General features: G+C 41.9%; 1 protein-coding gene across 3 annotated transcripts in view; it reads right to left on the bottom strand.

The window, feature by feature from the left end:
- SESN3 (sestrin 3) overlaps positions 1-24,642 on the bottom strand; it is a 45,729-nt gene that overhangs the window by 15,460 nt on the left and 5,627 nt on the right. For 2 of the 3 annotated variants that reach the window (XM_015280554.4, XM_015280561.4), the window contains exons 2-5: positions 6,284-6,349; positions 2,469-2,666; positions 1,972-2,154; positions 1,341-1,577 (exon numbers count right to left, since the gene is read on the bottom strand). In XM_015280554.4, coding sequence (XP_015136040.2) covers positions 1,341-1,577; positions 1,972-2,154; positions 2,469-2,666; positions 6,284-6,349 — 684 coding nt within the window. Of the gene's footprint in view, positions 1-1,340; positions 1,578-1,971; positions 2,155-2,468; positions 2,667-6,283; positions 6,350-21,835; positions 24,168-24,642 lie in introns of those variants that run through there. The other variant, XM_046899721.1, reaches the window with a different exon arrangement.

The following is a 24,642-nucleotide window of genomic DNA, read 5'->3' as shown; positions in this document are numbered from 1 at the left end:
TACTGCAGCACGATTAACAGTGGAAGAAGCAGTGTTTGAACTTGGAAAACACAACTGCTTAAAATGCATTTTCCCCCATAGAGATTGCTCAGGAAAAGACACCTATATGCCCTACGTGCATACGGAAACAACCTTTATGGTACTTTTACTCAATCTACTGGTAATACAAAATACTTCACTGAGGACATACAGCGCAATACAGGAACAAAACCTGAGACAGAAAAGCAGTATTTTCCTTTTTTTTTTTTTTTTTTTTTTTTTAATTTCTATTCATTTTGTGTGCTCAAAACAACTATTATCTGGACCTTTTCTTCTCCTTGTGCAGAAAACTGTTCTCTTTAACAGGAATACATCAAAGTTTGGAGCTGGGTGATCTGCATTCACCATTTTGATTTTCCACAGGGTGAACTGCTTGGTCTTTCTTTTCCATCTTTTCTTCTTGATTTCAGTTTTCTGCCCCTAACTGTGAATGTCTCTCAGTGTAGCACTCCCTGCTTACCATGCTGCCCACAGCCAGCAGCAGCCCTCTGCCCACTACCAACACAGAGTAAGACACCCTGGTGATTTAAGCTGGCATGTCTTACAGCCCAGAAACTTCACTTCAAATGCACTAGTGGAACTGATGGATCGCACGCTCACATTGTAAGCTGACTGCTAGTTTGGAAAAATGCACCTACTGGCTCTGCTCACAATCCTTATGTTCCATCAAAGGAGATGAGGCCAATTCACCAATTGATATTAATTCAAGGACTTTTCTTCAAAGGCAATTTTAGGAAAAAAATCGCATTTATGTTAGCCAACCAGTAATCAAAGTCCTCTGTTGGTTCACTCGAGACCAGAACACCTGCACGAAGAACCATGCCATTTATTTCAGACATTTCCTCTCAGCCACATGGAAGTGTTTCAAAATTGGCCTGTTTTGTGATCATGGACCTCGAAGTCAAAATGAATAATGCGACCTCTGCTGCTTTTTTCCCATTTCCTTTTTCATTCCACGTGGTCGGAACATGGATAACACCATGTTCTTATCAGTGATACGTCATCTGCAGACACTGGCACTTTAAGTTTCCAAGTGGAAGCACAGTTTTAGTCTTGCTCAATGGGTTGTGAGATTAGCTATTAAAATCACATTACTTTAACTATCATCCTCTGTTTCAGTGTGGTTTTGAAAAGGATTACACAGCAACTGCTAAAGCTAATGTATGAGTAACCAGGCCCAAGCATTCCAGAAAATAGAGAAAAACTTTCAAACTACCCTGAAATTTAAACAGGAAAGAATGGAAGAAAGCTTTCTAATGCAAAACAGAGGCAAGCAAAAAGAATCTTCTTGCAACACTAACCCCAAAGTTGCTACTTGTGAGGGATGCATTTTCTATGTTGTTGTCATTGGCAAGATCACAGACACAGAAGTTGTTGACTGCTATAAGTCTGACTCCATTAGATGTATCCGGATCTCTCTCTGGATTAATGCCACTACCAAATACAAAACTTGCCAAGGCATGATAATGTGCCAACAGGACAACAGCATGCACCAGTTCAGGAAGAGACCAATTATTTTCCCCAGTCTTGACAAGTTTCTGAAATGAGAATAAAAAAAGTGTAAATATAAAATTTCTTTTGGCCCCCAGCTTTTGTATAAGATGCTATGCATGAGTTTTAAAAAGGGATCAATTCCTTTCTTCCAATAAACACCATACTCCTCTCGCACACAAGCACTCACTAAATTAAAAGAGAGAGACCTGATATATTACCTTGATTCTCACGGGGTTATTTTAGTCATTGCTATTCCTAAAAAACAAATCTTGTTGCCTTTGTCACACAGCAGAATTTATTGGCTTATTCAGTGCTCTAGAACTTCCCTGAATTTTTTAACTCGAGGTAAAAAAAAGGTCTAATCAGACATAGCTTAATTCTTAGCAGTTCTTATTACCGGACACTTACTGCTATTACAAGGCACAATTCAATAGGTACCTGAATGTGCTCTTTCGTGATCAGCCAGGGCCGGTGTGCAAGGAGTTTGTTTATTTCGTTCAGATTTTTCAGCCTTTGGGGAATGTATTCTAAACCGTTCAACCATTCTGCAATCCCACCAGTCTTCAAAAACTCATCAACGTGCATATTTATTAGGTAGGAACACTGATGTCTGGCAGCGGCCTAAGATAATTAAACACAGAGGGAAAAGGTCAGCACATTAGCAAGTAATGTGATTTTGTTGCAGGTAGAAACAGGATATTAACACAAAACAAAAGTACAATTTAATTGCAAAGGGGCATGTTTTATATTGCAAAGCATTTCTACACAGTAGGGAGGGTTCTCCAGCAAGTGCGATTGCTTTGCAACACAAGCTCTAATTGAGGTTGTGGGGGATCTCTAGCTCATAGTAGCCTCTTCTTTCTAAAGGCTCCCCTTTCTTTTTTAATAAGAAAATCAAGGTCATGGGAGAAAATGGATAGCCCATTAGTACATACCATTATAGCAATGTAGTGCCTATATGGCAAAGGAAGAGGCCCATCCATGCGCAGCATGTAGAACTGGCTGCGGAGGAAAGACTCCAGGTACTGCGTGTGGATACTCATGACCTGTGTGATGTTGTCCAGGCGACCAGATGTAGAGTATTCTTCCACAAGAAGATTAGTACGTTCATCCAAACCATTTGCTTGCATCACCTTCAAAATAAGAGGGAGAAACTTCTGACACCGTATCCAACTTTAGCTCTGGAGAGAAACATACTGTAGTATGAAATGTTTGCTTGTGTAAGAATCTTCCAGGCAATTCTAAGATCCAGACGTACACATGTGCCTGTTTATAAGTGAATATGCACACAGATGCTACTTGTACACTGAGCACTGAAGAACACCATATGCCTGCTGTTTTAATAACCGTCTACAAAAACCCAGGGCATTTTCTGCAGAGATTTCCATAATGCCTGAACTCTCAGATGCTTAATGTAAAATCTGTGTGGAGATTCAGAAGTGAGCAAAAACAGAAAGTAAAGTCTTTATGGATGTCAACCTGTACAGACACACACCACCCAAACACTCAGTCCTAAAACCAATTTGGAAACTAATGGAGAGGAGTGGGGTTGCATAACCAAATTAGTCTGGCAATCTACCACTGCTGGGTTTGTATATTTCAAGAGGAGATCAAATGCTAATTTGTCCGTAACATTCAAGTATTACTTAGGAGAGGAATTTAATGCTTTCTTTAAACAAAAGCTGTTCTTTAATTATTCCAGCTGATCCAAACCTTGGGCACAAGATGAAATGAAGCAGTACAAGTAAGCAGCTCTTGAACTGCAAGCCCTGACACAGTATTAGTACTATTACTCAGTGTTTATCACCAAGAACTGCCATCTTAAACATGCTCACCATTGAAGCTACAAGCAAAAGGCTAAAATACCCAGTATTTATCCTGAAATAGCACAGTTTTAGGCCAGTCAGCTTACTGCTGCAAGCACTATGGAATGGGAAACCATTTTAACAGGTTTACTGTACGGAGACAGAAAACGTGCCTAAAACCAAGAAGACACAACTCCTGCTGAGCAGCTCTATTTAAAGTATGTTTTCCTTCTTGGCAATGGGCTGATGAACATACTGTGTGTCAAATCTTCTTCCAGCAAGCTGGGATGGGGCAATCCCAGATATTTATACAAAGTGGGGGAAGATCTCCTTGAGAGCAGCCCTGCAGAGAAGGACTTGGGGGTCCTGGTGGACGAGAAGCTGGACATGAGCCAGCAGTGTGCGCTTGCAGCCCGGAAGGCCAACTGTGTTCTGGGCTGCATTAAAAAAGGGGTGGCCAGCAGGGAGAGGGAGATGATTGTGCCCCTCTACTCAGCTCTTGTGAGGCCCTATCTGGAGTACTGCGTCCAGGCCTGGGGCCCCCACTACAGGAAGGATGTGGAGCTCTTGGAGCAGGTCCAGAGGAGGGCCACTAACATGATCAGAGAGCTGGAGCACCTCTCCTGTGAGGAAAGGTTGAGGGAATTGGGATTGTTTAGCTTGGAGAAAAGAAGGCTCCGGGGAGACCTCATTGTGGCCTTCCAGTACTTGAAAGGAGCGTATAAACAGGAGAGGGAATGGCTGTTTACAAGGGTGGACAGTGATAGGACAAGGGGGAATGGTTTTAAACTGGAACAGGGGAGGTTTAGGTTGGATATTAGGAAGAAGTTTTTCACACAGAGGGTGGTGATGCACTGGAACAGGTTGCCCAAGGAGGTTGTGGATGCCCCATCCCTGGAGGCATTCAAGGCCAGGCTGGATGTGGCTCTGGGCAGCCTGGTCTGGTGGTTGGTGACCCTGCACATAGCAGGGGGGTTGAAACTCGATGATCATTGTGGTCCTTTTCAACCCAGGCCATTCTACGATTCTATGATTCTATGAACATACTACCATTCATTTCTCAGTTTGAATTTATGGGCCCACAAAGGGGAGAAGCAGTTAGGCAACCCTGTAATTATTACGTGTGTCACTCTTCACTATTACAGCTTTCTTTGATTTGCACCAGAAATGATGCCACTTCGGTTTTCCTCAGGAATGTTTTTGTCATCTGTGGTTTATTCACGCTTTAGAAATCAGTCTATCTCACTTACTATTTTACACCCCTTACTCCATTTAAGGAGCCCCCCGATTTCTTCAGCAACTTTATTTTCCTGGTGTGTAAGAGATTTTGGTCTCATTCAGTAGTTCCTTGGGGAAATTCTACTTTTCAGTCCTACTGCGTTGCCAGTGTGCTGTTCTCCAGCTTGGCAGGAGTTTTCCATCTGTCTTAGCAGAAGTTCAGGAGAAGAAATTCTGCTGACAAAACTGAAATACACTCCTGTAGGACTGCACTGTTGCTTTACAAGGCACAGCAGTATGCAGCTTTATTGCTTCTGAGATTTATCCCCATGGATATTGCTATGTCTTCATACTGCACACATACTTACTCCTCATTACCACTGTGTCCACATACATCACGACAGTAAACCAAACCTTGATAAGACCAGTGTTCGTATCAAGCTTTGTGAGACACTGAACATGTGATCAGGCTCTAACCACATCTTTCCTATCTACTATATTACTTAATGCCACAGAATGGGGGACAAAAGCAGTTGTTTGCTTAACAAACAATATTTAAAATTGGGTTAGGATTCTGAATAACTGTTTCATTCCTGCAGGTAGAGGTTCCTTTCGGGAGACTGCTCAGTGCTTTCCTCCTGTACCCTTAGCTAGTACCTACTACCAAGCGTATCAGTTGTAAAATAAATTCACTAAGAACCCACTCAAAATGTTGTATGCTATTATTTTAATTACAATCACATGTCTCCTTTTTGTGCAATTTTTCTCTTAACAAGAAAAACCACATCATTATGAAGTTCAGCATCTCAAGTGCATGTTCTATACATAAAGGAAGCCCTCCTCACAAGTTGGGCTGGCTGGAACTCATTCCGCTTCCTCTTTCTCCAATCTGCAAGGTTCATTTTGACATCTCTTCTTTTTTTACTTCATTATATTTCTTGCTGCCAGGCTTTACACTTACTCTGTTTTTAGATTCAAACCTTCACCGTGTATAAACAGACAGAGACTCAGAGAACAGCAGATATCTTGTCTTTCAAAAAGTTCTTTTTGGCTCTCACAGCACGTGAAAGATCTGCCTTTACTAAGTACTTAAAAGCAAAAGAAAACAAAAGGCCCTAGTTTTACAGTTTGCCATCCCAAACAATTTGTCAATCTATAAATAATACTCTGTGAAGATTAATTTCAGGGCAAGGGAACTACAGCACAGGAAAGCTTCTATTTACCGTGGCAAGGTGCAAATCAAGGCTTAAGCTGAACACTAAATCATGCACAGAAATCTTCAGGCTGAAATCAAACTGTTCCTTTCAACCATAAATTCTCTTAAGAGCCACAGTTACAGTCTCAGAAGTTAGTCATATTTGTAGGTTCACTTAAACCGAAGGTCAGGTACTGCCCTGAGAGCTATATAATGCTCTGCAGCAGTACGGGATGGGTGTCCCCTTAGGCCTGATATTAGCAGTAAGAACGGATCATCCCCTGTGAAAAGAGCAGAGCAGCACTCAGGGCTGGCACGGGGAGCGTGGGCAACTGAGAGCAACTCCACTGACAGCACGTGTAGGAAAGGACAGCTTGGCTCTTGTCCACTAGAGCTTGCTCCTCTCAAACCATTGCATTAGCTCTCAAAGGGACCCATTCAGGTACGCCTGGACAGGCAAGATGGTAAAACTGTTCTTGCATTTCCACGTTAAGAGTTACCTCACACCCAGCCCAGCTAACTGCAAACTTACCTCATTCTCTGGTATAAAGGCACTTGGTCCTCTTGTTAATGGTGGAGAGACTTGGACTCTTTTTTCCTGCAGAACAGTCACATAATTCAATCAGTTTGAGGAATAACACACTAGCCCACTTTATCTTGCAAGATTAGATCTAAAGGGCTTGGCTTAGTTCTGTTCCCAAGGCCACCTGCATGTTTTACAGTGCACTATAAAAGTGAAGCCATTACCCCACATTGGATTTGCATCCCCTCAAACGAACGGCATGAATTTTGGCAAGGGGCAAGGCCAAAAAGAAAATGATTAGTCCAATTAAAAGATATGTGGGCAACAACAATAAAAACTGTGGCAATGCTAAAATTGGCAATTTGCTGGATTGAACAGGAGTTCTGAAAAAAAAAAGGGGAAAAAAAGCTGTCCTTACCACCATGTGCACAAAGGCCACACTTGGGAAATTATAATCAAGAAGCCGTTTTTTTCATTGTAAGAACCCAATCAGATTCTCAGTGTTTAGCACAGTATATGCACTTGTTTTGCCAAACAGTGGCTTGAAAAGCCCTGTCACCCTCCACATACACCAGCAAGATCCAGGTAAAGACTCCTTCCAAAAAGAAAGACAAAAAGACTATGTTGTTCAGCTGCCGAGTCAAGAAAAGAACAAACCATGCCATACACCTCTTGGTGTGCCAACTACAGCTAGAAGCAGAGCTGGAGCCTAATGATTATTACATGTTCTTTGACGATAGGCAGAGAGTAACAAGAGCAAGTGGGCTTCTTGTTTAATAATGGATAAGAAATGGAGCTGTAGAGATTTTCAATCTGTTGCCACTGACAAAGAGAAGGTGGAAGGAACCTGCCTCTCTTCTTTGCTTCTTTACAGCTGTACCCCATGGAACTGGAAACTATGGTGGTGCATTTCTTCAGGTCGCTAATGCCACTGCAGCAGAAGTCACTTTTAATAAGTCACCCACCAACAGCAGTATCAGATTTGCATGTCAAATATTTCATGTCCCTAGCATGAAAGTCTGAGGTTTTCCATAACAAATGACCATCAAATACCTCAGTGACTCTACCGGGCAGGCTTATGTACAGCGGCCACATACACAAAGATCAGTGGGGGTCTGAGAGTGCCACAGATGTACACACAGGAGAACGAAGACACCAGAAATGTGTAACTGTTCTGTGTCTTAAAAACATCATGTCCCTTTTAAATTAGATTATGGAAACAAACAAAAAAAAGCCATGCAAAAATCAGCAGTGATTATTCAGGAAAGATGTTCCAAAACAAACTCTCTCCTGACAATTAAATTTGTTACTTTGGAGTAATTAGCTGTTAAATGACGAAGAATGCAGTCATGCATGCTTTCACTCGTTTTCTGAACTGAGCTGAATCCACTGCGTGAAAACGAGTAGTCAGGAGACAACTCACTGCAACTGCTGCCTGCTGTCACAGCCCCACAGTACTGCAAAATACTGCTTATGAGTCACACGTATACAGTCTAAAGTAGTGAAAAAAGTACAGATTGGATATCTTCCCATGCAACCTCTTCCCCATACAGCTATTCAAGGCTCAGGAGGTACCTTTCAGTTTTAAATGCACACTTTTGCCAGCAGTCAACCATCTTGGTCAATCTTTTCCAAGATTACTATTAATGATGTACATCACTGGTTTTAGGAAGGTTTTCTGTACATCAAGTCTTTGAAAGTCTTCATTTAGCATCACATACCAGGAGGAAATGGTTTGTGTGAGGAAGATGACTTGATGGCCCTTGGCCAAAGCGCAGGTTGAAAGCAGAGCTGAACCACTGCTTTTGCAGCGTGCCCTCTGAGCTACAGCCCACTTTGCCAGACTGCCCAGCGGGTCATCTAGGTCAGACTGGGGCTAAAAAGTGCACTATTATCCTACTTCTAGGAGGCTATGACCTCCATTGCCTACTTTGCCCATTCAACATAGCTGCCTTGACGTTTTAGAAAAGCTGCTTCTGGTGTAGACTATTCCCTTCCCAACAACAGAAAATATTTTGTTGCCTCCACACCAAAGCTTCTGTTTTACTGAAACCAGTTAACACAAGCCCATCAGAAGAAAAAGAGCAAATATGATCGAGCTGCACAAGTTCTCAGGACAGTATTAATAAAAACATGGGAAGTTTGCAAGCATTAAGTAAAATAAAACTGGCTTTGTTGAACCGTAGATGAAAACCACTGTTCCTGGACAAGCTGTGTATGAAGTAGGGATTTAAGACCTACCCAAGTGCTCAGTAACGAAAAACTACATATGGGAATTAGCAAGCAATGGTTTAGATATACGGTCCTTCAAGACGAGACATTCTCACAAAGCTTTTTGTTTCCCAAGAAAAGCCGATTCAATTTCCTGCTCAACTCATCCTTGCAGGTTATGCTGGCTGTTGCATAGTAAGTCAAGTGGGGTCCCAAATATCTTATTTGAAATTGGATTCTTATGCTAAATGAACCAAGGAGCAGGTTGCTCAGCAACCAAGATACCATACGCACATCCATGAGCCATTTTCTGCTTCGTGTTTCTCCATCAACACATTGTTGGAGTCTGAATAAGTGATCTTAAAAGGCTTGTAACCAACATCATTTACATTAAAAGAATCTTTTTGGAAGTGCTGATTAGGAGAGAGAAAGATAATGAAGAGCTTCAAAGATGAGAAAAGAGAACCAGGCCAGGGAAGGTTGCTGGGAGAAGGCTGCTGCTTCTTGGAGAAGAGAAGGCTCTGGGGAGACCCCACTGTAGCCTTCTGGTACTTGAAGGGAGCTCGTAAGCAGGAGGGGAACTGAGGTTTTACACTGTCTGATAGTGATAGAAGGAGGAATGGCTTTAAACTAAAAGAGAGGAAATGCAGGTCAGCTGTTAGGAAAAAAAAAAATCTTTATTCAAGAGAGCAATGAGGCCCTGGCACAGCTGCCCAGAGAGCTGTGGTGCCCCATCCCTGGAGGTGCTCAAGGCCAGGCTGGATGGGCCCTGAGCAACCTGAGCTGGTGGCCCATGGCAGGGGGTTGGAAGTCAATAATCTTTAAGGTCCCTTCCACCATAAGCCATTCTATGATTCTATGAGATGGGGCCCAATTCATACTGAGGTGCAAGCTCCACAGTGGCCTGCAAAGATGTGATGGAAAGACTAACCCACGTGTTTGCAGAAGAGCTGCAGGAAATCACAAAGACAGCCCTGAGTGGGTTTTATCCATGACGTGCTTTCCCCTTAAACTGTGCTTCATCATGAGCTAAATACTGAGAGTTGAAAGGTTGTGAAATGGAACTATTTCTCTTGTGAATGTGCAATTCACACTCAACAGTGGGAAACATCTTCTTCCTTGGATGTGATGTGCCAAAGCATGCCAGTACCAAAGGCTGTACCTTGTGCCAGGACAGGAGGCAATGGGCACAAACTGGAACACAGGAGGTTCCCTCTGACCACCAGAAGCACTTCTGTGCTGTTCAGGTGACGGAGCAGTGGCACAGGCTGCACAGAGGCTGTGGACTCTCCTCCTTGGAGATCTTCCAAAGCCACTTGGACACAGCCCTGGGCACGCTGCTCTGGGTGTCCCTGCTGGAGCAGGGGTTGGAGCAGAGGTACCTGCCAATCTCAACCATTCTGTGACTCCTGACAACTCCAAGGCTTTTTAGTTACAGTGACTGTGCACCTTCCCTCAAGGAACCACTGAGACAGTGGGACATGATCTCTGACTTTCAGAGCTGCTGAGCTGCCTTGGTGAGGATAGGGCTGGAGCCCCTGGGCTGAGAGCATGGCCCAGAGCCACACCTGGGAGCTGGGATTGCTGGCCTGTGGTGACCCTTCTGTCAGAGCCTGAATTTTAAAGAAATTCAGCTTCTTCGTATTCACTGTCAGGTGAGCCACTGTGTCCTGAGGCCGCAAAGAAATGACTATTTTTAGCAAGTGGCTCAAGACAGCTGGTGAGGGGCTGAGGGCCATCACTTGCACAAAAATCACCACCACAAGAAAGACACCAGGGCAATAAATGGCACTGGATCCCACATGCATACATCCCAAGGGCATCCCAAAATTACTTTCTCCTGAGGTGTAAACTCTTTTTTCCCTCACCTGGGTAAGCAGGTATAGCACGGATGGAAGGCTAAGAAAATGTACTTTCTACTCACTGTATTTACTGACTTTCTCTAATATTTCTCCCCCACCGTGGAAGCCAAGATGTGTTTTGTTTTTTAAGCCATGCTTGTGCTGAGGTTATACTTCTCCAAATATCTCTTAGACTCTCCACTGGTGTTCAGCTAATCATTACCTATTTAAAAAAACATAAATGATGAGCCCTCCTATCTCCTTTAGTACCCAGATTGTCTAATGTTCTGCTTCATGCCTGCTCTCCAAAGCTTCCAAATGGGTAAATATCATCCACCCTCTGCCCTACTACTCTGCTCTTCCACTGCTTTATGACACTTCTTCCTCAGATGTTTCCCCCTGCCAAGGCCATTCTCTGACCATGCACAGAATGTGCCTTTGGAACAGGAAAGTCTCTATAGTTTTCCTATTCCACAGAAGTACAAGAGTCGGTGAAATCTCTAGTTCAGTAGCCTTCATCTGCTCCCTTTAAGAATTAATCCTTCTGGATTTTCCTCCTACATTATTTTTTTCCCTTTCTCTCTTGCATTTTCCAGGTACTTTGTATAAGTCATTTTTTATACTTCAAAGTTCCCAGCATAGGATATTATAAATATTTCTAGTTTCAGATTATTATTGTCTCCCCATCATAAAATCATAAAAAGCATATACATTTTTAATTCAATTTACTAAACTGTCTATTAAGCTACTCTATATTCCATACTGAGCACACCGAGAATCTGTTCATTAGATATCCAACATGTGCCCTTTAAGCATTTCTCACAGCTACTCTATCCTGTAAATGTTACGTTCATTTATAACAAAAAACCCATACTGTCACTGCTGCCCATTTGTGCTTCTATATCCATGTTGTGCATGTGCCTCTGCTTGCTACTTAGAAGGAGTAATACACTAAAAAATTCAAATATATTTGACAACCAGGGAAGTTCTGTGACATGCTGGAATTTTAACCGCAGAATAAAGCTTTGCTGTGTTTTTTCTTTGGCAATTTGACATCGTCCAGTCAAGAGCATTTCTCATTTTCTCTCTGAGGTCTTGAAGGAGGGAGTAATACATTTTCTCATTATTCCATCTCAATGGCTACTATTCAGAAGGCCGCTCTTTGAAAGAAAAATAATTTAGTGGGTTATCTCCCAATAATGCTACAGCTGCATCTTCCAAGCACCAAAACTTGCTGCTCTGAAACGTAATCATTTATGGCATTAACAAAATGCTTCAGCTCTTGGACAGCACTTGAAGTTCAGCCAACTCAATATGAGTTTTCCCAGAGCTTCCTGGGCTCAATTATTTTTATTGACAGTTACTCAGTCTTGGATGTACTGCAACATCATCATCTAGCCATAAGCTTCATCTTTCCCTTCTTCTTGATAGGATTTTTAAATGTTCTCTTGTATTATCATCTTCCAGTAATTTTGCTGCCATCTAGCATTTCTCAGGAACTTTGTTACTTAAATTCTGTGATCTCTTTCTTCACAACACACACAAGCATCAGAGGAAATAACCTGAAGCTGAGTCCTTCATTAGGACACCTACACTGAGATGGCTCCATTTCAGCAAGGAGCCTCAACTCTTTTCCCAGCAGACAGCAAGAGCAAATGGGGCAGCATTAAAAAGCAGTATTGAGGGCCACTCAAGTGTCCTTGGGGTCTCCTGCCTGGCACACAACCACCACGCCAGAATGGGCTTCCCACAGGTCTGTACCGTATCTATTAGTTCCTGTGGATACTTTCAGGTATCTTAAATGGTACCCAATGCCTACACTGAGCATCATGGTACTAGTTGTGCATCACAGAGTGCAGTTTGTTACTGGTGTGCCAAGTTAGCTGCTGAGCATGGCTGGCTGCACTGGGTGTTTGAATACTGAGGGTACAAGTGGGGAATTGGGTTTAGGACTCCTTGTTTGGGGCTGAATCATCCAGAAGGCATCGATTTTGGCACAGCCTCTCATTTATCTTACAGTTCTTCAAAATGGAAATATACTCGTTCAATCTCAAACTTGATGCTGCAGAACTCTACTTTTTGCATTCAGCTTTGTGTACACAAACACATTTTAGTTCACATGGCACAGGCAGCATTATTTTCTGCTTCTGGTTAAGACCTTACCGCCACACTGAATCCTACTGTCTGTTATTGCTTACTGAATACACTGAATACATTCCGACTTTTGGTTCTTGGATGATAAAAGCAGGGTGAACAGGGTACATCTACACATGCCAGATGCTCTAGATTCCAGCAATACCTAACAATTTAATGCTTGTACTGGACTACCAGTTTATTCCATCCTCATAGAAGACAGAAGAAAGAAAGAAAAAGAATGAAAATTTTAGAAGTTACCTGAAACTGACTCTTCGCTTCTACTATTTTTCAAAGCTTTCCTTGTTTACTTCTACATATGCCAAGCTTCATTTTACTCTACCCATCTAACTTGGTAAAAGGAAGAAGAAATGTGGCAGAAGTTAATGGCACTCCCTATTCATCTGAGGTAGACACATGAATGCTTCTCATGTACTTACAGAGAATTAATATAATACTGAAAACTACATACAGTCCTGCTGACTAAAAGGAATGACAGACACAGTTTACTTGTCTTCACATTTCAGGACTCTTGAGAGATTCTAATTGACAAAGACAAAAAACTTACACAAAGCTGTGTCACTTTGAAATTTATTGACATTCATCGGTGCGTCACTTTTAAAGACACGCAATCTATGTATGGCATTTAATGTGTTAAAATCAGGAGCTTTACAGCTTCAGAAGATATCTGCAAGTCATGTCAAATTAATTTTTGTTGCGACTTCAAAAATGTAGATGCACATCAGAAGCACAACCTTGCTGTTGTCTTTCTCAAAGCAATCTCTGTAAAGAGAAAGGAAAACAGAAAAGAAGCCAAAAGACAAAAGAGAAAATGGGAAGAGGAATAATTGGAACTCAATCAACACACAACACCGTTTGCTGACAGAATGGAACTCCTCTTTAGGACTGACCCATTCCTAAAATGGGTTAAATTTAGGACTACGTCCAGAATTAATAAAGGAGATATGCAGTGGAAGCAATGTCAAAATGTTAGAGTTCACAAAGTAGAAGTCTGGGCCTACAGTCATTTGTTAATGGTATTTCAAGTGGTTTTGCAACGCTTTCTTCCCCTTAACAGAATGTACAACTCCAAAAAAGCAAGCTAAGCGATAAAGATGAACATTTGCAGAGGAAGTCAAACTGTAAGAAATATATATATGTACTTTTTTTTTTCCCATGGAACAGCATTTCAAAATACTTAAAGGCCACCCTTAATGTTAAGAATTCACCATTTTTGTGCCCAACATCTGATGGAGTGGTGCAAGGAGCTGGGAAGGGAGCCAGTACAGTACAATTGATGTGGAGCTTTTGCTTTGCTAACAGGTTACAGCCCATTTGGATTTCGTACAATAAAAGGAAGCCTATCCCAAGTTCCCATCCTTATACCAGCTATTAAGAGCACAATCCACACTAATCAGAAACCAAAAGGCAGCAATTTCTACCCAACTCAAGTCAGATGGCCATGCAGCAGAAATTCAAGAGCAGTTCCTCAATCTCTGAATGATATCCGGTACACTCAACCTACAGCAGAAAAACTCAGAAGTGAACGTGCAGTTACTGGCAGGAAAGCCTACATCCTTTTTCATAAAAAAAGCCTACCTACATCTACTTCCTCTTTCAGTCCCACTTGTGCTGTAACACCTTCTCCATCCTGGAGGTAGTTTCCAAGTTATTTACAGCTATTAACCAAAACGAACGTTCAGCTGCAACTGGAATCTAACAGGCAATGACTCCAAGTCAAACATCAGACTAACAAGTTTGCTGCAAAACATTTCTCTGTCTAAAAAGCCAAACCTGAATACATCACCTAAAAGACATATCTATAACTTAATCATGATGTAGCTGAAGCGTAGAGCACACATCTACCTGAGAAAGTAGGGCTCCTGACCCAAAAAATGGAAAATCATCCATGAGAAGATTTCTTCAAGAGGCCAATAACCAAGCCTAAACGTGATTAACAGATGAAAAGGAGAGACAGATTGTTCAGTTTACTTGCTGCTAGAGATTCATTTCCATCTATTTTAAGACAAACCTCAAAATAAAAGTAGTTATTCATGCCGCAGTCATTATCAGATATCAAAACTAACCAAACATTGGCACCTACATCAATTTGACAGCTGGATGCTTTTTACAACCCAAAAAGAAAGCCGATGTCCAACTCAGGATGAACTGAACTTTGTCACAGCATGACCCGCTTTTCCTTCATAGATCAACAGAAATCCATTGCTAAGTGGCAAGACTTGCACTGCTACCAAAGTGGTCTTCTGGTCTAATTCAGCCACCAAACGAAACTGAAAAAAATAAAGAATAAAATTCCCCTTTTATCAGTCCCTGAAGGAGCAGACAAGGCATCCATGCCTCCTTCTCTCCCTGCACACCCAACACTGGAGGTTTGTATGCTCCCAAGGAAACACCCTCAGGGCAGAAGATCAGCTTCTGATGGTCAGGATGACTCAAAGTCCTACCAGCACGGCAGAAGAGTATTTTCTGTATCAGCAGCATCAGGCATCAAGGGCAAAAGTTACAGTGGAAAACATCAGCGGTTTGGCTGGGATGGCCAATGGGTAGAGCAAATGTTTGACAGAACATGAAGATAAGCGGCAGCTGCTTCAGCAGGCCTGAATTAATGCCTAAATTAACCACCGATAGACAGCACATTATCTTTAGCATACAGCAATTGAACAGTTAAATACTACAATTCCTAAATGTGCACACAGCTATTGGGCGTGCTGCCAATCAGGGAGGCATAACTGGTGGACATTAAAAAAAGAGGGAGAGAAAGTCGCCCAGGGTTATGTAAATCTGCTGTGTAACCCTGGCAGAACTGCTTCCTAAGAATGCTCTGCTCAGTTCTTAATACAAGCATTGTCTGGAAATACATGCCCTGTAAGCAAGTAAAATTGAATAGTATTCATCCATACCATAAATCAATAACAGCATCCTTCTACTGTGAAGTGGCTGACTTGTTTTAATCTGGATTTCAAATGATTAATATAAAGGCAGCAAACATCAAAATGCTCCAGTGATGTATTTAAAGAAAACCCTTCACAGGCTTTGCAGTCCATGCTGGAACATCTTCAAACACTGCAGCACTCCAGCAGAGCTCATCACCACCAAGGACTTTGAGGATGGTGCACCTCACTGGGAGCTGCCATAAGAACAGACTGGGAGAACTGTTAAAACAGAGGTTGGCATTGAGGCCACATTCTATCACCTCTTCTCTTTTGGCAGCACCGTCATTTCATCACAGCAAAGGACAGAGAGACAACATTTAGGCAATGAAGCCGGACAGCTTCAACACAAGAGTATCGCACTCGCTGTGAGCAGACCTCTACATCCTATCTTTGCACTTTAATGGAAAAAATAACAACAATATCCTCCTCCAATTAGCATCTCAATCTCCCTGCAGTTGCAGGGGAACAAGCTGGGCTCTGACCTCTGCACCACCTCACTGAAATTGCTTCCTCCCCAGCTTCAACTGCTGGGTTGACTGACTATCTGAAGTAACAAGGCTGTGCTGGCTGATGCTCTTGTAAAGCAGCATTCGTTACCTGCAATGTATCATAGGTAGCTGCATCTGAAGGAGGTGGTAAAATTGCAGAATCCAGCAATAAGCTCCTCATGTGGCCTGGCCAAAACTTCCCCTTGATAACTCCTTGTCCTTGCAGTGTTTGCAGTGTTTGCAGCAGGCTAAAAAGTATTCCAGAGAAAATAAATGGTGTCCCAGAATATGGTGCTGCAGAAAAATGCTTTCAGGCACCTTTCACTTACCAGGTACTATATAAAACTCAATCTATTCCGAGACAGAGTAAAGTCACGCAGATGGCAGAAACGTGGTTTTTCAAACTGCTTTTTTCCACAAATTCTATGTACAAAATGATCATACGAGTTATTTTAAATCTATGTGCAAGAACTATCTTAAGACTCACAGAAGTAACTTGCTAAAATTCAGAAAAACAAATCCTCTCATCCGGACCATTACAAAGAGGGGGATGTGCTTAGCTAGGTCACCTTCCTGCCATCTTTTCCATGTAGGATTTCAGTAGCTTGGGTCTTGCAAAGAAGCTGAAATGCTGTGCTTGCTGTCAGATGCACGTCAAGATATTTCACTTGATGGCCTCCTGGCTGCCACAGTCCACAGAGAACTGGGATTCAAACCAAGTCACAGATGAGAAGGCCAAATAACAGCACTGAAACTCTTCAACAGTGCATAGCTAAGGCATGGAAATCCTTGCTGTAAGAGTCTGTGGAGCTCTAGAGTTTGTGTGGGTTCAGAAGCAAATCACTGGAGCTAATAGAAGAGAAATGAAAGAAAGGGTATTAAATATTGGGAAACTGCCTCTAGCTCAGGAAGTTTTCACGTTGCAAACACTTGGTGACTGGGAGACAGCTCCAAGGGAGCACTGCCATGAACGTGCTCTGCTTTGTGTCCTCCCTCCTTGGTTCCCGACATTGGCCGCTGCTGCTGATGGGACACTGGGCTTCAATCTGGTCCACTGCAGCTGTTCCAACGTTGTTAGATGAGCTGCAGCACTAAGACAGGTTTGGTTCCCAAATACTATTTATTCTATACAATCTATTAAGAAAAAAGAAACCTATAATCTAATATAGGTATGAATTGGCATTACCTAAATAATTTTAGCTGTACTCAACTGTTGCAGAAACAATCATCATGCCACTCTGGTCTAGAACATGTAGCCCACATCAGATAATCCTTAGCAGCCTGGCTGAGCACATTACTGGGCTATCTATTCACCAACTGTTGCATCATTTACCTCCTAATTTTGCGTACCTTGCACTTTAATTGTTTATTAACACTGGTTTTAAGGAAAAAAAAAATGTTCTTCCCTTTTCTGAATGTTCCATATCAGGAATGAAACCCATTTAGATTTCAAAAAAAGTGAAGAAAAAACAAAGAGTTAAAGCAGGAAGAAAATACATATGTACACTCTGTACACACTGATAGGAAGGTTTGTTTAGATTGATATGTACCTGGAAGAATACAGACAGACTTTGGCTATGCTACCTCGCCATGAAGGCCTCCAGCTAAGCTGTTCCCACCAGAAAGCAAGCCAGCATAAAAATATTAACACACAAGGCTGACATAAATTTTCTAGTTTACAGGAAACAGAACTCATGGCTATGGTTCCTTAAAATTCCACTGAGTGAAATGTTAACACGACCCACAGAATTTCATAAGTTAATCCACTGAAAAGCTTTTGTAACAATGAGAAACCCCCTCAGCACCAGTTTTTCAGTCCAATGCTCATTTACAATTGATGACTGTTGAGCATCTTAGTTACAATTCAAATAACCTAAGAAACACTGCTGCTGCTCTCCCAGCACTGTCTGGAAAAGGACAGTCGCCATGGATGCCCAACAGGAACAATGTCCTCCTGCTTTCAGAGAAGCATGGGTACTGCCACTGAAATTTGGTCCATGACTCAAACAGAGAGAACATGCCAGATGAAAAATAGAATCTCCCTGACTAACACACTTCTACCTCTAGCCTAAGGGCACAGTTTCCAGGAGCAAGCACCTTGCTGTCTAACACAGGGGCTTAAGGCTTTTTTTGATTAATTGACTCCTAAGCATTTTTTCAGAAGGAGCTGTTATCTATACCATGCATATGACTTCACTGGACTAAGTTTTCTTACACAGCTTTCCTTAAAAGAAGTCCCCAAAACCCTTCTGGGTGCTGGGGATACAGATGGGAGAACCACAAGGGAGCCCTCATGGTTCTTCACCTGACAGGAAATCCTAACACAGCCACCACTTAGGACAAATTAATTCTCCAAGTGGTCTTATTTGCAAAGACTGCAGCTTATTTGGCAACAAGCAAGGAGCAGACCCACCAATCATTCCATGCTTCATTAGTCTGGGAGAGGTTCCGACAAGAGACTGACAGAGAAAAGGCTTCATCTCAGTAGCACAACCAAAAGCCACCAACTTGCTGGAACGACCGCAACTACTTGCAGTCAAGCAGTTTCCAGTTTCTTCCTCTTTTCTTTTTCTTTTTTCCTCTTAAGCTAGGTCTTACCACAGTGAGTCACTGCTGAGACACCATCTCCACAGCACGCTGACTTAACACAGCTGAGCTGAGCAGTTAACTGAGCTGAGCTGGTGGCAGTAACGACCTAAGGTACACAGCTTCTATTTTCCTGCCAAAGCTTGAAAGAGATGCTGATTTTCAAAAATGAAGATTCATAACTGGTACAGAAAATGCACTGTACCTAAACATAAGCGCGTTCCCAGTACTCCCATGTGGAGTACTGCATCCAGGCCTGGGGCCCCCAGTACAGGATGGACATGGAGCTCTTGGAGCGGGTCCAGAGGAGGGCCACTAAGATGATCAGAGGGCTGAAGCACCTCTCCTGTGAGGAAAGGTTGAGGGAACTGGGATTGTTTAGCTTGGAGAAGAAAAGGCTCCCGGGAAACCTTATTGTGGCCTTCCAGTTCTTGAAGGGAGCATATAAACAGGAAGGGGAACGGCTGTTTATGAGGGTGGATAGTGATAGGACAAGGGGGAATGGTTTTAAACTGGGACAGGGGAGACTTAGGTTGGATATTAGGAAGAAGTTTTTCACACAGAGGGTGGTGACGCACTGGAACAGGTTGCCCAAGGAGGTTGTGGATGCCCCATCCCTGGAGGCATTCAAGGCCAGGCTGGATGTGGCTCTGGGCAGCCTGGTCTACTGGTTGGCAACCCTGCACATAGCAGGGGGGTTGAAACTCAATGATCATCGTGGTCCTTTTCAACCCAGGCCATTCTACGACTCTATGACTCTACAGATGAGCTTTCCTGCTCACTACAGCCATCCAGGCCGGCAGGTTGGCAGAACTTCAGATTCACCTCCAACCTCAGAGGTGACGAGCTCCACCATCTCCTCAGATTACTGCCTATACTTCCACTAAGAGGACTTCTGGCTGCATTTTAGTGACTTAATGACTGTAAAAAAACCACCAGCAAGTCCTGCAGAAATTATAAAGCCACTTATATTATTATATGTGCCCTGTCCTGTAGGGACAGAAAAGTGGTTAACATGTGTTGTCTACTGAGATCTTCTATTACATTCCAGTCCACGTGCCCTATTTCTGTATGAAGCAACCAAATCTAAACCAAGACCCTAGCACTGGAGTAGGCCCAGCTCCTAAGAGGTTGACAGCCTTTACTTGCATGCATCTTACCTCTACGTGGACAGAAATCAGACCATGCAATGGGTATTCCAAGTCTTCTAAGAAATACAAATTGAAGTCATAGACCTAACTTCTAAACCGAAGAGAATTACTCATGTTGGATGGCTGGATGCTGCCTTTAAGTATTCATGAGGCACCGCTTAACCCAAAGGAGTGTCCCATATAAAAGAGCAACAGCACTGCATAGTCAAACTGCTTTTGCTTGTACTGCAAGTTTCTGTTGGATAAATAGGTCAAGGAACTACAGCTTTATCTAAAATATCTTTTGCATAAGTCGCCTAAAGAACAGGGTCATGGAGGGAAGCCCTCCTTCTGCTTCCATTCTCATTTTGCTTTTCAAAGCCGTGGGTGAGAAACTGCTCCAGCATGGCCGAAGACTGCGCTCTTTCCACCTGTCCTCTGCTCACGTCTAACACGTACAAGGCTCCATCTCCTCTGAAGAATGTCAAGGCAGCCTGCAGGTTCCTTCACTCTTTAATAATGCTGCAGTTGACCTTTTCAACCAACACACCCTTTCTACCAACTACTTGCGAAGCACTCACACCAAAGTCAGAAAACAAGTTTTAAATTGCTGGAATAAGAGTCACTTATCTTAAAACAGGTTCTACTTAAATGATTCCTCATGTTACTGCCTTGTTTAGTCTTCCCCCAGTAACATCATGTGGGCAAAATTTAAACTACTCAGGTAATTGAACAGTTTGTTTGGGTTTTCTGGAAGGAGCATAAGATGAAAAAAATAATAACCTCGAGTTTTAATATGCATTGAAACAGCATAAATCAGTTGGAGTTCTTTTGGTTCAACACCCTCCCATCGTATTTGCTTACAAGTAAAGACAACAAAAAGTAAAACTATTGAAGACCACAGTGGTTGAGAAAACTGACCAAAAAACTAGAAGGAAGAATACAAAAGATATGTTAGAGCTTATCTTCTGCAAGCTCGCCAGTCACAATGAGCTGCTGACTAGTGGACATCATGCATTTCAAATGTTGTTTTCAAGTGTTTCCTACCACAGAAACCTGAAATTTTCCACTGCATGACACTAATAAAGAGTCCTGATTCAGAGTTTGGCGACAGTAGTGATCTTGAACAAAAACTGAACCCAACTGAGTTAAGAGGACTCAAAAGACAGGCACTAGAACAACTGTCAGGGCACCTGCAGGTTGTTTTGATCAGCTTTTGGAGGAAACAGAACAAGCCTTCTCACCATGGGGAGAGCTGGGATCGTTCTGCAACTTTCATCTTCATTTAGTGTGCTCTTATCTGCTTACTGCTCCCCATGAACACTAACAGCTTGTGAATTTTAGCAGCATACTTTGACAACATCTATATGTTATACAATGCCTACCATGTAAGTGCACAGCAATTCTGAAGTCTATTCAGTAATATGGGCGCTTCCACTGAAGCTGCTGCCTTCTATGATTCTACGATTTTCTAGTTCTTCCCTCATTATTGCAGTAAGGCAACGAGCACTCAGCAGAATAATCAAATCCTGATGCTGATTTCCAAGGAGGATCAAGGTTCACCCTGCTGGTTGAACACCCAGTGGGTATTTGCATGAACGCAATTGATTTCAAGACACAAAACATACTGCAGTAAAGCAACATTTCAAGGGTTCTTCCAACGTGGATGAGATCCAACTGGTGTCAGGTAGAATATTTAGACAGCGTGTGGGCGCTCCATTTCATTACAGGTCTAATCAAATTTCTAAACGCTAGAACAAATTACTATTTCCACACCTCTAATCAGCAATGAGGGTGCTTTACTGAGAAGAATGTCAATCAACTAGGAGAGAGTACTTTTTTAAACTTTTTTTTTAGTTAATAGAGATAATTACATTAAAACAGATTTAATACCATATGCCCAAGACACCTCCAGATATATTCAGTCAATAATATAACTATATTCCCTCCACCACATGCTAGAGCAGGAGATATTAAACATATTTACAAGCACATGCTATTGAATTAACTTCTCTGCTATTAAGGTAGTGTCTTACTTAATAACTTTAACTGCACAATTCATACATAAGAGAGAACATATGCTGGCTTTCAGTTGTTTTGTCAGTATAAGCAAAAGCAAATGCAGTGCAGTAATAATGCAGAGATGGATAAAAGAAGATTTTGAAGCAAGTGTGCTGCTCTAAGAACAATTGACACCAAGACAGCAAGCGCTTCATACCATCAGGATAACTCTTACTCTGGTTCTATGGAGTAGCTCAGCAGCATAAACTCTTCAATTCTCAAGCTACCTATCCCCAAGTCACATTTAACGTCCACCTGCATGTGAAAAGGTTAAGTGAGACATCTCTGTGATCATTACTCCCTTCTACAAAAGAATCTTTTAGAAGCATCGCTTCACTCTGTAAGAATGCAGAGTCCTCTCTGGTTCCATGTCAAAATCAAGTTCAAATTCAATACTGCGTGAAACAGATGCACAACTCTGAATTTTGATTGTGAAGTGCAGTAACTGAGATATATTAAATGTATTTACGAGTTTATTACTCACTCCAAGTAGATGAAAATTTGGGTTCAAAGTAATCTTCCAAATGTCTTCTGTGCTTTAAGAGGTTATAGAAACCTATGGTTCCACATAACCCTCAAGAATGTGGTTTCTCCTGGCTTTCATATGTGTTAACCTAACACTTGTTATGTTGGAAGATTTAAAACACAGCTCTAAGGGTGGTCCATGCATTAACCACACAATATGGAGAAAGTCCATGGTGAACTCACTTGTGTGATGCAGGCTTATCCCCTCCGCTTCCAGCCTATTTATAAGACACAAAGTCAGGAATACTTCCTACTTCTCTACAACTGTTTTTTCCACAAGGTGCCCAAGGAAAGGGACTACATGCAGTCTCAAGTCACTACTTTGCTGGTCTATGAAAACTAGGTGCTTACCTTGAGAGAAATACAAGAGTCATTAACAAGAAATAAAAGAGATGTTTAATCAGGAGGTTGTGTCTACTTATCTTTCTCTAATTCAGGTAACCAGGGACATTCAGGAAAGATGTAGGATGCCCTTCCAGAATGAGTATACCAATTTCCATCTCTGACCCTGACTGTCATCATTTACACTCTGCTTAGCCCTCCCCTAACTTGCATTTGGTTAAGCCCACAGCTGTCACAAACACTACACCCAGCAGAAAACAGCCTACGCTTCAAAACATCCAACTCTCAACTTAAATACGATGCAAAAATGACGATGTTTAAATGAGTCAATGATTGATAACAGTCTATACCAAGAGTAAAGCGATTTGTTTCTCAGCATCCTAAACATGCAATATTGACTCTCATCTACACTGGTATTTTGTCCCAACCAACAGTTACCCAATGCCTGATATGCAAGAAGTATCCTATAATAAAAACCAGAAACCAGTGGTTAAGAGAGACATTTGCAATTAATAGTTCTTGATCACGGTCTCCCTTACTATCAGTAACACCAGTTTGCCCAAGGTGTCAGAAAGAGAATCCCATATAATTTGTTGAAACACCAGTAATGCATTCAATGCACTGACTGATAAACAGGAAAAAAAAAGAACTGTTTGCAGAGAATATCCCCACCTCAAAAACACTTTTGTTTTATATAATATACATACTATATAAAATATTTACAACATATTTCAGTCATCTACATCACACTCCTTATAGCTTCTACTTAAAAGGCACAGACTACCAGGCTGGGTTGCTGAGAAAACAATGGGAAGGACCTCTGCATACAAACTGGAACACCTGCAAAGAACAGAGAAATTAAATAGCGTGAATTATTTCCATACAGATTTTTCCAAAGCTGATGATGTGCCATTTCTCATTAAGAAAGGTCTCCCTCCTGACAATTTAAATCTCTTTTCTACTGAAAACGCCATTCTTCCCCCCAATCTATCCTGACCCACTTAGACAAAAGCCAATATTCAGTCTGGCCAAGCAAACTGCAATCCATTCTTGCTCTCCAGCCCTGGAAATGGAAATCTGATAATAAGATCTCCAGACAAACTCCCCTAGCTAAGCAAAACCAGAGGAGAATTATACCACTATCTTCTCTCTCAAATCTCTCTAGCCAGAAAAAAAATAGTTCAAATAAAGAACCAAACGAATATCAACATCTCCCTTGCCAATGTGAGAGAGGAAAAACCAATGATGCTTAACAAGCCATGCCTTTTTTTTTTTTTAGATTTCAAAACATCATCATTTAAAGAGACATGAAATTTGAAGTACTAATTAAGTAATATGCATAAATTTAAAGCAAATGCTCACTGAATCCACATCTCCAAACCACAGCCTGCGATTTGGCTAACATAAGGCACCGCTCCTACCAGCAACAGTAAGTCTTAATAGAGGACAACCTCCACGCTTGGCCAACTTGCTCTCAACGCTAAACCTCAAGGTTTCTTTTGAAGAAAATCCTCCTCCCCGCTCTCTTTCCCCTCCTGTCTCCAGTAGTTCCCTGTAATTCACAGAATATATTTCCTTTCTTTTTACTTTTTAAAGTAAATGAGCGCAGTTCATACAAGTCTCGTCACTGCAAAACCTCGTCCTCCACTGGAGGTTCATTCCACTCATGTCACTCTTATTACAAGTCAGCTGAAAAACTGCATTTTCATTTTCAGCCCATAAGACCAGAAAGGTACCACAAACAAGTGACTTAAGATACGAAGCAAAAGAAAATAGGAACACTCAATACCAGCAGACGTACTAAAGAAGCAGCACTGCTCTCCAATTCCAGACACCAAAGCCAATAATTAACAAAGACAGTCAAGAGAACAATTATTTAAAAGGGTCAGATTCTAAAAAGACAGAAATTACCGTAAGATTTGTGAGAATGAAAGACAGAAATCAATCATCACTGGGCTTTCAGATGCATATATTTTGAAGGGAAGAGTCTTGGTAAGTAAGGGGTTTGTTTATTTATTTATTTTTAAAGCCAGTCCTTCCAGGAAAATAGGACCAAATGATGAGGGTGAGGGTCTTGTTAATTGCCTTGAGCCTGGT

The sequence above is a fragment of the Gallus gallus genome, chromosome 1 (assembly GCF_016699485.2).
Source record: "Gallus gallus isolate bGalGal1 chromosome 1, bGalGal1.mat.broiler.GRCg7b, whole genome shotgun sequence".
Lineage (NCBI taxonomy): Eukaryota > Metazoa > Chordata > Aves > Galliformes > Phasianidae > Gallus > Gallus gallus.
Note: the sequence above shows the minus strand (reverse complement) of the source record. Positions and strands in the feature narration are given on the sequence as shown.